Source organism: Ursus americanus, chromosome 12, assembly GCF_024610735.1.
Source record: "Ursus americanus isolate L20-20 chromosome 12, mUrsAme1.1.p, whole genome shotgun sequence".
NCBI lineage: Eukaryota > Metazoa > Chordata > Mammalia > Carnivora > Ursidae > Ursus > Ursus americanus.
In genome coordinates this window covers 57,152,418-57,164,428 of record NC_142138.1, presented here as the reverse complement: position 1 = coordinate 57,164,428, position 12,011 = coordinate 57,152,418, and the positions used below count along the sequence as shown (strand labels likewise).

At 38.6% G+C, this 12,011-nt stretch overlaps 1 protein-coding gene across 1 annotated transcript in view; it reads right to left on the bottom strand.

The window, feature by feature from the left end:
• The window catches only part of STXBP3 (syntaxin binding protein 3), a 48,289-nt gene extending 37,765 nt beyond the window's left edge, over positions 1-10,524 (bottom strand). The window contains exon 1 of the mRNA XM_045801618.2: positions 10,392-10,524. Coding sequence (XP_045657574.1) covers positions 10,392-10,440 — 49 coding nt within the window. The 5' untranslated portion in view covers positions 10,441-10,524. The remainder of the gene's footprint in view (positions 1-10,391) is intronic.
• Between the last annotated feature and the right edge of the window lie 1,487 nt (positions 10,525-12,011).

Here is a 12,011-nt window from a genome sequence, read left to right as displayed (position 1 = left end):
GGGGAAGTATCCAATTTGAAAATCTGCTAACCTACATAAAAAGTACATATACTTGTTAAACTTTAAGTGAAAATCCAGTTATCTTTAATACCTAACATTTATTTATTTTTAGAGACAGCATGCACGCATACCAAGTTGGGGGAGGGGCAGAGGGAAAGAGAATCTCAAGCAGACTCCCTCCCACTCCCCCGTGCCTGAGCAGGGAGCCCAACCGGGGGCTCCATCCCATGACCTTCAGATCATGACCTGAGCCAAAATAAAGAACAGGATACTCAACCGACTGAGCCACCCAGGCACCCCCTACCTATATTTAAACTGTAATATGTTTTTAAACTTTTGAGAATAAAAATATTATGAAAGACTAATACACTTAAGAATATATTTAAGTATATAAATGTATCTGGAAAATATTTCTGAAACTATTAACTGATTTGCTTTCTCCTATTCTACTTAAATCCCAAGTAAACAAGATGAAAACAAAACCCACAGGAAAATCCCTAACTAGCCCATTGCTAAATTATATCTGATAAAACTAGGTACTTTTCTTCCTGGTTTACTGCATTACAATTTTCAACAATTTACATTATAGCACTATTCAGTCTTGATTTATAATCAATAAATATTAACATGCTCCTTGCAATGAAAGTATAAAATACACACCAGATTTCAAAGACTTAGTACAAAAAAGGGATGGAAAATATTAATTTCTTATATTTACATGTTTAAATGATAACATTTTAGAAATTTATTATTAAAATGATCCTCATCCATTTCCTTCTACTTTTTTTTTTAAATGTGGCTATTAGAAAATTTTAAATTATATATGAGGCTTGCATTCTATTTCTACTGGATAGTGCTGCCTTGGAATCCAAAGATACCTAGACAGTATTAGCATCTTAAAAATAAACAATAAAGAAAAAACTAGCTTTGTGGACTAGAAATTAGGGGCATCCATGAAAAGTGATACCGTCACAGGTAAGATATGTTTGGAAGGCAATCAAAGGAAATCACATCAACTAATATTATAGAACTAAAGAGGTATTTCCTCCAAATACTCATGAAAATTATTTGACCTTACATACATTTCTCTAGCACCCCAAATATGGATATATCTCAAAGACTCAATTCCCTTATTCTGCTTGCTCTACTCTCTCCCTCAGAAAGCATATTCATCCTTAAAAGTTTCATCTATCAGATCCATCCTTCACTTTTCCCCAACATTATTGAGATATAACTGACACAAAACAAAACTTTAAGATATACAATGTGTTGATTTGATACACATATACTGCAATATAATTATCACTGTAATGTTAGTTAACATCTCCCAACACCTCACATAATTACCATTCTTTTAGTAATTTGGGGGCATGAGAACATTTAAGATCTATCTACCTTAGCAACTTTCAAGTATATAGAACAGTGTTGTTATCTATAATCATAATGTTGTGCATTAGATCCCCAGAACTTACCTTCTAAATGTAAGTTTGTACTCTGACCAACTTCTCCCTTTATCCCCTAACACCCAACAGTCCTTCAATTTTCTACAAATCTTACAGCCTATCTCCTTCATTCAATTATACAGTACAGGTTTAAGCACTTACATGCCTCAAATTGAGATTATAGTTCCCTAAAAACTGCTCTAGAATTCTCTAAGAATTTTATTGGCATTTTCTTAGTCATAGTCTTTGGATATTTCCTCCATCCCCCATATCCAATAATCAGGCAGTGTTGATTGTTCTTTCTGGTGACTGCCACTATCCCCAACTGTTAACTAACAGATGATTCTCATCATCTCTCACTGAACTACTCTAACAGTCTCCTACCTGGATTTCCCCTTTGCCATTTCAATCCATTTTTTCACATTGCTGTCAATTATCTTCCTGAAGCGCAATTTTTTATTTATATCAAAGCCTACCTCGAAATTCCCTCAAGTGTTCACTCCTGCCTACAGAATAAAATCTAGATTTTACAATATCCTCTACCACATGGCCTCCGACTACTAAGTTGACCTTCCACCAGTTCAAATGCTACCCAAATAACAACTAATACCAACTACTCCGCTTTGCTCATTCTTTCCCCTAAATGCAAAAGGAAATGTATTTAAAACTAATACCAAAGAGGGAATGAAAACTTCGAAGGGAAAAATGAGAGTAGAGCTAACTTAGTATGCTGCATCAGCAGTATGGTAAAGTATACTTGCACAACTATCTTAAATCACAGGGAAACTATTAATAAACCTGGTGACAACACAAGAAACTGGTTTGTCTGGAAAATAGGAAATCATCTATGAATAACAATTTTTAAGGAAACCAAAAAACCTAGCAATGTGTAAGTCATAAAGGAAATAAGAGGGGAAAAATACCAGTACTAAAGATAATCTCAACATGGACCTGGAAAAGGTACCCTTCTCTCTTTACCTGCTTTTATCTAAATCCAGATCTCAAATGCGGCTCCCTTTTCCGTGATTTACACCTATGTATTTCCACCTGCTCACTAGATACCGCAATTTTCACTTAACACTGTATTCTCAACCTAAACTATTTTTCCCTCCAAAACTGTTCCTTCTCTTTTCTTTTACCAATAAACAGCATCATCTGCAACCTAGTCTCCTAGCCCTGAGTCCTGGTCTAGGATGACTCTCCCCCCGCTTAAATCCCATTTATTCTGTCCCCAGAATCTCTCTCATACTCTCTGTCTTCTATCTCCTTTGCCACATTTTGACCTTCTTTCTTGGACCAACACCATAACAGTCTCTTTGCCTCCCACTCCAATTTATCACCCAAGTGCACATCCTCTTCTAACATCTATGAGGTTTTTCTAATAATCAAATTATTACAAAAATGGAATCAACATATATACATTACTCTGTCACTTGCTTGCTTTCACTAAATATATATTATAGATACCCTTTATACAGACTATAAGCATATAGATACAAATACTTCTTTTTGATAGCTACATTACATTCCTTAGTACAGGCACACCATAATTTATTCAGCTATTCTCCTATATGACAGGTACTCATCCTGTTTCCATTTTTGCCACTATAATGTTGCAATGAAGATCTTGATACATGTATCTTTTTTTTAAAGCCTTTATTTATTTGACAGTGCCTCAGTGGGTTAAGCCTCTGCCTTCAGCTCAGGTCATGATTCCAGGGTCCTGGGACTGAGTCCCATATTGGGCTCCCTGCTCGGTGGGGAGTCTGACTCTCCCTCTACCCTTCTCCCTGCTGTGCGCTCTCTCTCTCTCCCAAATAAATAAAATCTAAAAAAAAAAAAAACAACCTTCATTTGAGAGAGAGAGAAGAGAGAGAGAGAGGAGAGAGTACATGTACTAGAGCGGGGAGGGACAAGCAGACTCCCCACTGAGCCCAGAGCCCACCTCGGGGGGCTCAATCCCACAACCCAGAGATTATGACCCAAACTGAAGTCAGATGCTTAACCAACTGAGCCACCCAGGCGCCCCATACATATATCTTTATTTACCATTACTTTTATTTTTGAAAGTGAGGTTCCCGTGAGATTGCTGGCATCAAAAAAAAATGTGTCCCTTATTTTACTGTATGTTGCCAAATGCTTTCTCAAAAGCTTTTAAGCATTCACATTCCCACCAGCAAGCTTCCCAATTACAGCATGATATCAATCCGATGGGTCAAAAAAAGGAACTGGTCTTGATTTACATTTCCACTAAAAATAATCAATTCAATGTCCTAATCTGCAAATCAACTGTTTACATCCTTTATTGCTCTATTGAGTCATTATCTTTTCCTTATCAATTTGCAGATACTCTATAGATTAACCCTTTCTTCCTACATGTGGTCAATACTTTCTTTGAATCTGTAGTTTAGCTGGTGTCTTCTACCATATAGGAATTTACAATTTTTATTTAATCGGGTCTTTTTTTTTTTAAATGGGATTTGGGTTACCAGTTAGTTTTTTTAAAAGTCTAGCTCATGCTATCCTATATTTTCCCCACATTTTATTGTTTTACTTTTTACACTTTAGATCTTTAATACATATGGAATTCATTTTAACTTGCTAAAGTTGGACTAGAATCATGCTTAAGTAAATAAACAAGGAGCAAAGAATCATGCTAAGCAGATGTCAGAGCAAAATGCCTTAAGACACAAATGATTTGTAAAATGTCATTAAACAATGAAAACCTAATATTTTTATGACCTAAACAAAACAACATAAAAGAAAAACTATGGCATAAGAGAAACTATGAGGAATGCAAGTGGACGGGACGCCTGGGTTGCTCAGTTGGTTAAACATCTGTCTGCCTTCGGCTCAGGTCATGATTCTGGGGTCCTGGGATCAAGACCTGCATGGGGCTCCCTGCTCAGTGGAGAGCCTACTTCTCTCTCTGCCTGCTGCTCCCCCCACCCCAACAAATAAATAAATAAATCTTAAAAAAAAAGGAATGCAAGTGGAAATAAAGAAAATATAACAAAATGAAGATCTAAAAAATGAAATCATAAGGAATTCAAGCTCAAAGATCTTAAAGAACATGTGGTCCAAACTCCTCATTCTTTAGGCTGGGAATATTAAGTATAATCTGGAGTGGAAACCAAGTCTTCCAACTCAGTCCAATGAGGAGAAATAATAAACCAGTCTTTTATAAGTAATGCATAATGACAATGTGTTTGAAAAATCAAAAAGCCAAGAGTCAAAGCAGACTTGTAGGCCATAAAGAAATGTACATTCTCAGAAACCTTACACATGTCACTAAATTCCTAATTAGGATTCCAACAGATTCTGCTGACCTGTGGCCCAAGTTATTTAGTGAACAGGTAAGAATCTTTTTTTTTTTTTTTTTTAAAGTAGGCTCCAGGCCCAGCATGGAGCACAATGCAGGGCTTGAACTCATGACCCTGAGATGAAGGCCTGAGCTGAGATCAAGAGTCAGATGCTTAAGTGGCTGAGCCATCTGGGCATCCCAGGTAAGAATCTTTATAAAGGTAAAACCAGGGGCCCGGGGCAGGAAAAAACGCAATACTCATTATTAGTCAGTTGAATAAAACAGATTGAACTGCACACGGGAAAAACCACTTAGGGCTTTCAAGGTATACTGTTTAAAAATTGTATGAAAGTAGAACATATGAAAACTGAGGACTACTTTAAGACCAACTAAATGTATACAAAGGCAAATATTAAAGCAGTAATATTTCTAGGTAGGGACTTAGTAAATTCTGTATTTCTGTAAAGAAAATAGTTAACATTATAAGGTCTGGAGGGTTTCTCTCTTAAACATAAAGGTATAAAAATAAAAAGCTACTGTCACAAAATTATTTAATGGCAATGTAAGTCAGAATAGTAGTTATTCTGGGGAAGAGGTTAGGATTTGGACTGGGAAGGGTTATGGGATACTTGGAAACATTCTGTATCTCGATCTTACATGGATAAAAATTCATCCAGCTGTATACTTAGCATTAGCACACTTCACCATATGCTTAATGAAATCTTAGTCATTTCCCTTTAAAACAGAAGAAAACAACTTTCTTTCAGCATTGTTTCAACAGAATCTCAAAAATGCTACTTTTATTTATTTATTTTGCTACTGACTGATATTTGAGAGAGAAAAAAAAATCTTTCCTTTTTAATGGTTCCCCACTGCCTAATGTCTAAACTGTTTAGCTCCAACCTACCTTTTAGTCTTCATCACCCTATTCCTTGCAACAAATACTCTATACTCAAAAGGAATTGTTGTGTTGCCTCTCCCATAAAAATTGCACTTTCTCATGTTGGGCCATGGCTCAGATTTTCCTCTGTCTGGCAAAATCCTACCACATTTCAATTGCACTTCCTCTTTGGAGTCTTCCTGGATCCACTCCCAGAGAGGAAATGGTTCTTTTTTTTTCTCTTCACACATGAAACCTTTTTGCACTACTTATAACACAGCACGTGCTACTTGTGTACCATCACCTCCCACTGAACTGTGAATTCCAGGAAGTAGAGATATATGCACCTAACATACTGAGCAGCATAGAGTAGATACTCAATTAATACTGATTTCAATAAATGTATGACTGTGCAAATATCCATAAATTAAAAGAATAAAATTTTGCTCAACAAGATAAACTTAAAATGACCAGGATAAAAAAATACATAAAACAAGAATAATTGATTAAAACAAACAAAATATATATATATATGTATATATATATTTTAGAGATTTTATTTATTTATTTGACAGAGAGAGAGAGACAGCCAGGGAGAGAGGGAACACAAGCAGGGGGAGTGGGAGAGGAAGAAGCAGGCTCTCAGCAGAGGAGCCTGACGTGGGGCTCAATCCCAGAGCTCTGGGATCACGCCCTGAGCCAAAGGCAGACGCTTAACGACTGCGCCACCTAGGCGCCCCAACAAAAATATATTTTATATGTGTTTATATTTGCATGGAAAACTTGTAGAAGAATTTGTAAGAAATCTAAGAGTGGTTGTATCTGGAGTGGGAGGCTGGGACAATTTTCTGCTATCAAAATTTTTTTGCCACATCAAGGTATTTAGACACTTAAAAATATTAATAGCAAAGATTATGAAATAGCATGGAAAATGCTATGTCGATGTTAGGTATTTAAAAAAAAAAGAAGTCACAGAATGACAAATAATAAAAAATGTATCTGTAGCTATATAAGGACTAAAAGGAAAATGTGAAAAAGGGGAAAAGCTTATTAAACATGTAAAGGACTGGCTTAAATGCATTCTGATTTCTTTTATTTGTAATTTTTCTAGATCAACTTTCTCTTAACACTTCCTGTAAAATATGTGCTATGAGTCACAGACATCAGACTATACTATTTACAGACCCAAAAAAAGACTGTGTTAAGGAAAAAAAAAATGCCATAGGTGGCTTAAGCTCGCTTTGAGGCTGATTTAATTAGTCTTGTTTTGCTGCTTTATTTTTTAAATAAACTTCATCAAATTTTTATTTAAAACCTTTTTTCAGTGATATTTTTGCTACTGCTTTTCTGTAGCAAAAAGTGGCAAATGAGAAATATCACACACTAGAAACTTTCATTGATTTTAAGTATGGAAATTAGTTTTGTAAATAAATATAGCCTTTGCACTCAAAATAGGAAAGCTTTTTGTGAAAAGGTGTTTTTAAGACAGTCCCTAAAGGCTGATCCCTTCTCATGTTTTAGGTCTCAGCTCAAATGTCACCTACTCAGAGAAGCCTTTCCTGATCCATCCAGCTAAAGTAGTCCCCCGCATATATATATCACAAACTGAAATGATGTTTATTTTTTGTTTACATTTTTATTTTCTATTATTTCTTACTTGAACACAAGCTTCAAGAAGGCTGGGAACTTGTCTGCCTTCTATTGCTGTATTGCCATAGGAATTCAATAATATTTATTGAATAAATGGGACTTTGGGTAGCAAAAAATGGAGAAAATTATAAAACTAATCTACTGTTTACTTTTAACAAGCATTTGCATTTTACTAGGGCCTGTCTGGAATTTAAAGCCTCTAGAAGACACAATAGTAGACCCAACTTTAAAAAGCTTATCAAGACACATTAGGCAGTAATGAAAAGTGCCATTTGAGGATAAACCAAATGCTACAGAAATATAGGAGGCTGGGTTAAAATAAGAAGCCACTATGGAGATAGTAGCCCCACTTGAGCCAAGATTTGAAGGCAGGCTAGCTAAAATTTGGATAGGTGAAGAACAGGGCATAATGGGAGCATTCTAGACAGATACTGGCATAAAAATGGAGAAGATTTCGAGTCAACAGTACAGGCTAGTTGAACATCAAGGTCATACAAGGGAAAGATAGATCATAAGGTAGGTTAAGGTCAGGTTATAAGTCTTCAAAACTAGACCAAGTATTTGAAATCAGCTCTAGACAACTGGAGGGCTCTCTCTCCACAGGTCTTCAAGCAGGAGATCAGCATGATCACAGCACTGCACTGTTACAAGAAAATTATTCTGGCAGCTATTGGCCAGATAGACTGAGAACAAGGGCTTGGAGGGATAGTTAGGAGGGAGAGGCTATTGCGATAGACTGAGCATAAGATAAGGCTCTGAACTATGGTTTAAATTAAACATTACTGAAAGTCAGTCACATGACACATTAACTCTGCAGCCAGAAAGATCTGAGTGTGAATACTAAGTCTATATTTAATAGCTCTACCAGGTTTCTAAAAAATAGCTTTACTGAAATATAATTTGCATACCATATAATTTACCTAAGGTGTACAATTAGCTTTCAGTATATTCGGAATTGTGCATCCACCACCATAATAAATTCTCCCCATCTTCTCCTCCCCCAAGAGGTACACAACTGCCAATCTACTTTCTGTCTCTATATATTTGTCAATTCTCGACATTTTATGTAAATGGACTCATACAATTTGTGAATGGCTTCTTTCATCAGCACAACTTTTTCAAGATTCAATATTGTAGCATCTACCAGTACTTCATTTCTTTTTACTGCCTAATAGTCCATTGTAGGGACATACCACTTGTTATTTACCTATTCATCAATCCATGGGTATTTGGGTTGTTTGATTTTTTTTGGCTATTATGAATAATACAGCTATGATAATAGCTGTATCAGTTTTAACATCTATGAAATAAAGATAATAATTCTTACCAAATTTTAATAGATGGAAAGAATAATGCCTGGCACAGAATAAATGTTCAAAAAAAATATTAGTTTCCTTCTCCCTACATTTTGGGTAAATTAAAGGTTAAGTTATTTAGCTTTCTACCATGACCTAACTGTACTATCTTCAATCTAGCAAAACCCTTCCCCAGGCAAATGCAGGATTCTCCTACCTCTTCGAAGATTCCTTCATCATTTCTTACAGACTCTATCATCTTTTGCTAACAGAACTCAGAGTTCCTCTTCTGTCTCTCTCTCTACTTTACATACACCCATCTTGTTTTTTAGTTATGTTTCTATTTATACAAAGATTCAAAGAACTATTTTTTAACCCTGACATCTCTTTCCTTCCTTTCAGTCTCCCGTCTTATCTTACCAGCATCTGACATCCTGGTGCAACCTCAAGTTAACAGCACTAGACGGAAATTTTGTTATGTCTAAACTCTCCCTCTTGCCCAGTTTCCACAGTATCAAAACTCATGTTACTATCATTAACTGGTTTTTCTGATAAATGCTGATGTTAAGGACCATATATACTTGGAAATTATTTATACAATGCAACTGACTACCCATTTTCACATAAATGTACTTAAATACCATTGTGATTGAAAAATACTACCAAATCTTAAGTCACCCATGCAAATCTTAAAAAAAAAACAGAATGCCAACCTTATAATTATCGAATTTTTAAAAACATGTTATCATAACTTATTTTCCCCCTTCTACTTATACAGTCGTTTTTAGTATCTAGTATGTTCAGCAATATGCCAGTTACTGATTTGGAGCTTTAATTTTATACAAGGAACTCTGTAACTCTCAGAATTTTGTTAACTCAAGTCATTTCTATCCTTTGCTTAACACGCTGGAGTCAGAAATACTAATTAGATGTTACTCCCTTTTCCACTACTAGGCCATAATTAATTTCAACTCAGCAAGCCAAACAATGATGGTTCTTCCTGTTTGGTGGTTTCATTCCTTCTCTAACCTGGCGGACCTAGGTTCTGGAGCGATTTTTATGAAATCGTAGATGATAAGGCAGAAGAGCGAACATCAGTAACTAACAAGCAGTAGTACAGTCCTAACAGCAGGGAGTGGCCCAGAGAGTGCAGAGAGAGAAGTGAAGATGCAGCTTTTGCCCCGAGATTTAATCATTCAAACGGTTCCTTCTCAAGAACTCTAGAAAGTGGGCTCCTCTAGACATACAGGAAGAAGGATCTATTTAACAGAAAGGTTTTATTTTTCTTTTAGGGGACACCGAAAAGTGTAGTTATAAAACCCTGCTTGGTACTAAAACGAAGATGCAGAATAAGCAATCTCTGGGAACAAGTGTGGGGAGAAGGGGAGGGACGGGTTACAGAAACACAGTGCACAGACTGTCCCGGGTGGAGAGACATCACCGACTGGTGGGGCTCCGGGGGGGAGCCGAGGGGCGTGGGGAGCACCGCAGAGGACAGGCACAAGGGCCGCGGGAGAAAAAGCCAGGCTGGGGGCCGCTCACCCAGGGCGGGGCCTTGGGGCCAAAGCCAGGCCGACGCGAGAGGGTGCCCCATGAGAGGGAGAAGGCCACTTGCACCCGCACCCTGCCCATCCCTGGTGCTGGCAAGAAATAGGGGTGGGAAGGAAAGCAGGAAAAAGTCCCCACAGGGACGCGGCTTCCAAAGCAACAAGTGCCCGCGGCGGCTCCCCAAGAGACTGCTGGTCCGGGGCAGGAAAGCAAAGCACGGTGAGGCGGCCTCCTGGCCTTCCCTCTTTCAGCCCCTGCCCCACCGCACTCACTCTGCCACACGACGCTCTTCAGCCCCCGTTCCGTCACCGGCGGCGCCATCTTCCCAGCACTGCAGAGAAGCAGCCACCACCTCCCGCTCGCAACCTACTTTAGCTGCGAGAAAGCAGCTCGGCTGGCCCCGCCCCCACCCCCGGGCCGCGCCCTCCGGTGACGACACGCGCGACTGCAAGGGGATTCCCGCCCACCCCTGGACGGAGGCTGCGCAGTGAGGGTGGACTCTGCCTGGGCCGTCGTGCGCCCCCTAACGGGAGGCTGCGGCAGCAGAAATTCGTCGACATGTGAGGTCAAAAGGGAAATCGTGCCTGTCGGTTGACAGACAACGCGATGTAATTCCGAATTCACGCACACAGTACGTGAAGAAGTACTTCCTTCTCTTTGCAAAGGAAGTCTTCACTTTGCGAAGCCATTCATAATACACTCCACTCAGTAGCCAGCTCAACTACCGAATAGAAAATTTATGTCTTAAAGGTTTTATTCATTTTTCAAGGACATGATAATTGTGTAGAACTCTGAGGTCCCCTCCAGTGTGCCCCGAACTATGCAAGACTTTCAGGGCACTCAAATAAATGAAAGACCCACTTCTGAAGAATTTTAAATCTCCTTTGAGACCTCCATTCCTGGCATGTTGAAGGTAGTCAAAAGTTAGTTGAAAAAGCAAGTGCCTTGGGACGCCTGGGTGGCTCAGTGGGTTAAGCCTCTGCCTTTGGCTCAGGTCATGATCTTAGGTTCTCCTGGGATTGAGTACCACTCCACCTGCTTGTGCATGTGCTCTCTCTCTGATAAATTTTTTAAAAATTTTTCTTAAAGAAATTTTTGGCAGAGAGTTATCTCCTGGGAGGGTTTGTTTGAGGCAAAATGAAAGTAATCAATCACAAAATAAATCAGTTTAGCTGCTGAGAGCCCCATCTGTGACATAACCATCATATACACTGTCAGAAAGTAGACTTTCCTGCAGATTTACAAAGAACCAATGGTCTTAATAGAAAAGTGGAAATAGTCACTATACCCGTAATAATGATGGCTAATATTTACTAAGTGCTATTATACGCAAGGTGTCATGGTAAGTGGACTATCTCATTGATCCTCAAAGCAACCCTTAAAGACAGGGAAACGGATACTAAGCTTGTGGTGGAGTGGGGACTACGATAAGGCATAAGCTACACAGAAGGCAATAGAGTAGTCTATGGGATAATTTGCAATATACGCTCTGTAGGAGAGAAGAGGAGAATGAAGAATAAAAGCAGCCATAAAATGGGTTCAAGCACAACCTGTGGCATTAATGGTTTTTCCATTCATGGCTTATATGGGAATGGAAGCTGGAACCCTGGCCTCTTTTAAACCTACTCTAAATGGACTCAGCTGTTCAGAATCTTAAACAAATGAGCACATTACTTCCCTTTTAGTAGAGGAGCTGAAGCCCCAAGTCATAAGAAAAAGACATGACAGTGCAGGCTCACCCTTCTGAAATGGTGCTTCTTGCCCTAGAGAGTCAAGCCAAGAGGGAGGAGTGAGGTGGGTGAAGTGCCTCCAGGTGCCAGGAAATGGCACGGAAAGGCCTTCTGGGGTTGGAAGTTTGACTTGGATCACATGGGGTACAGCTGTGGCTCATG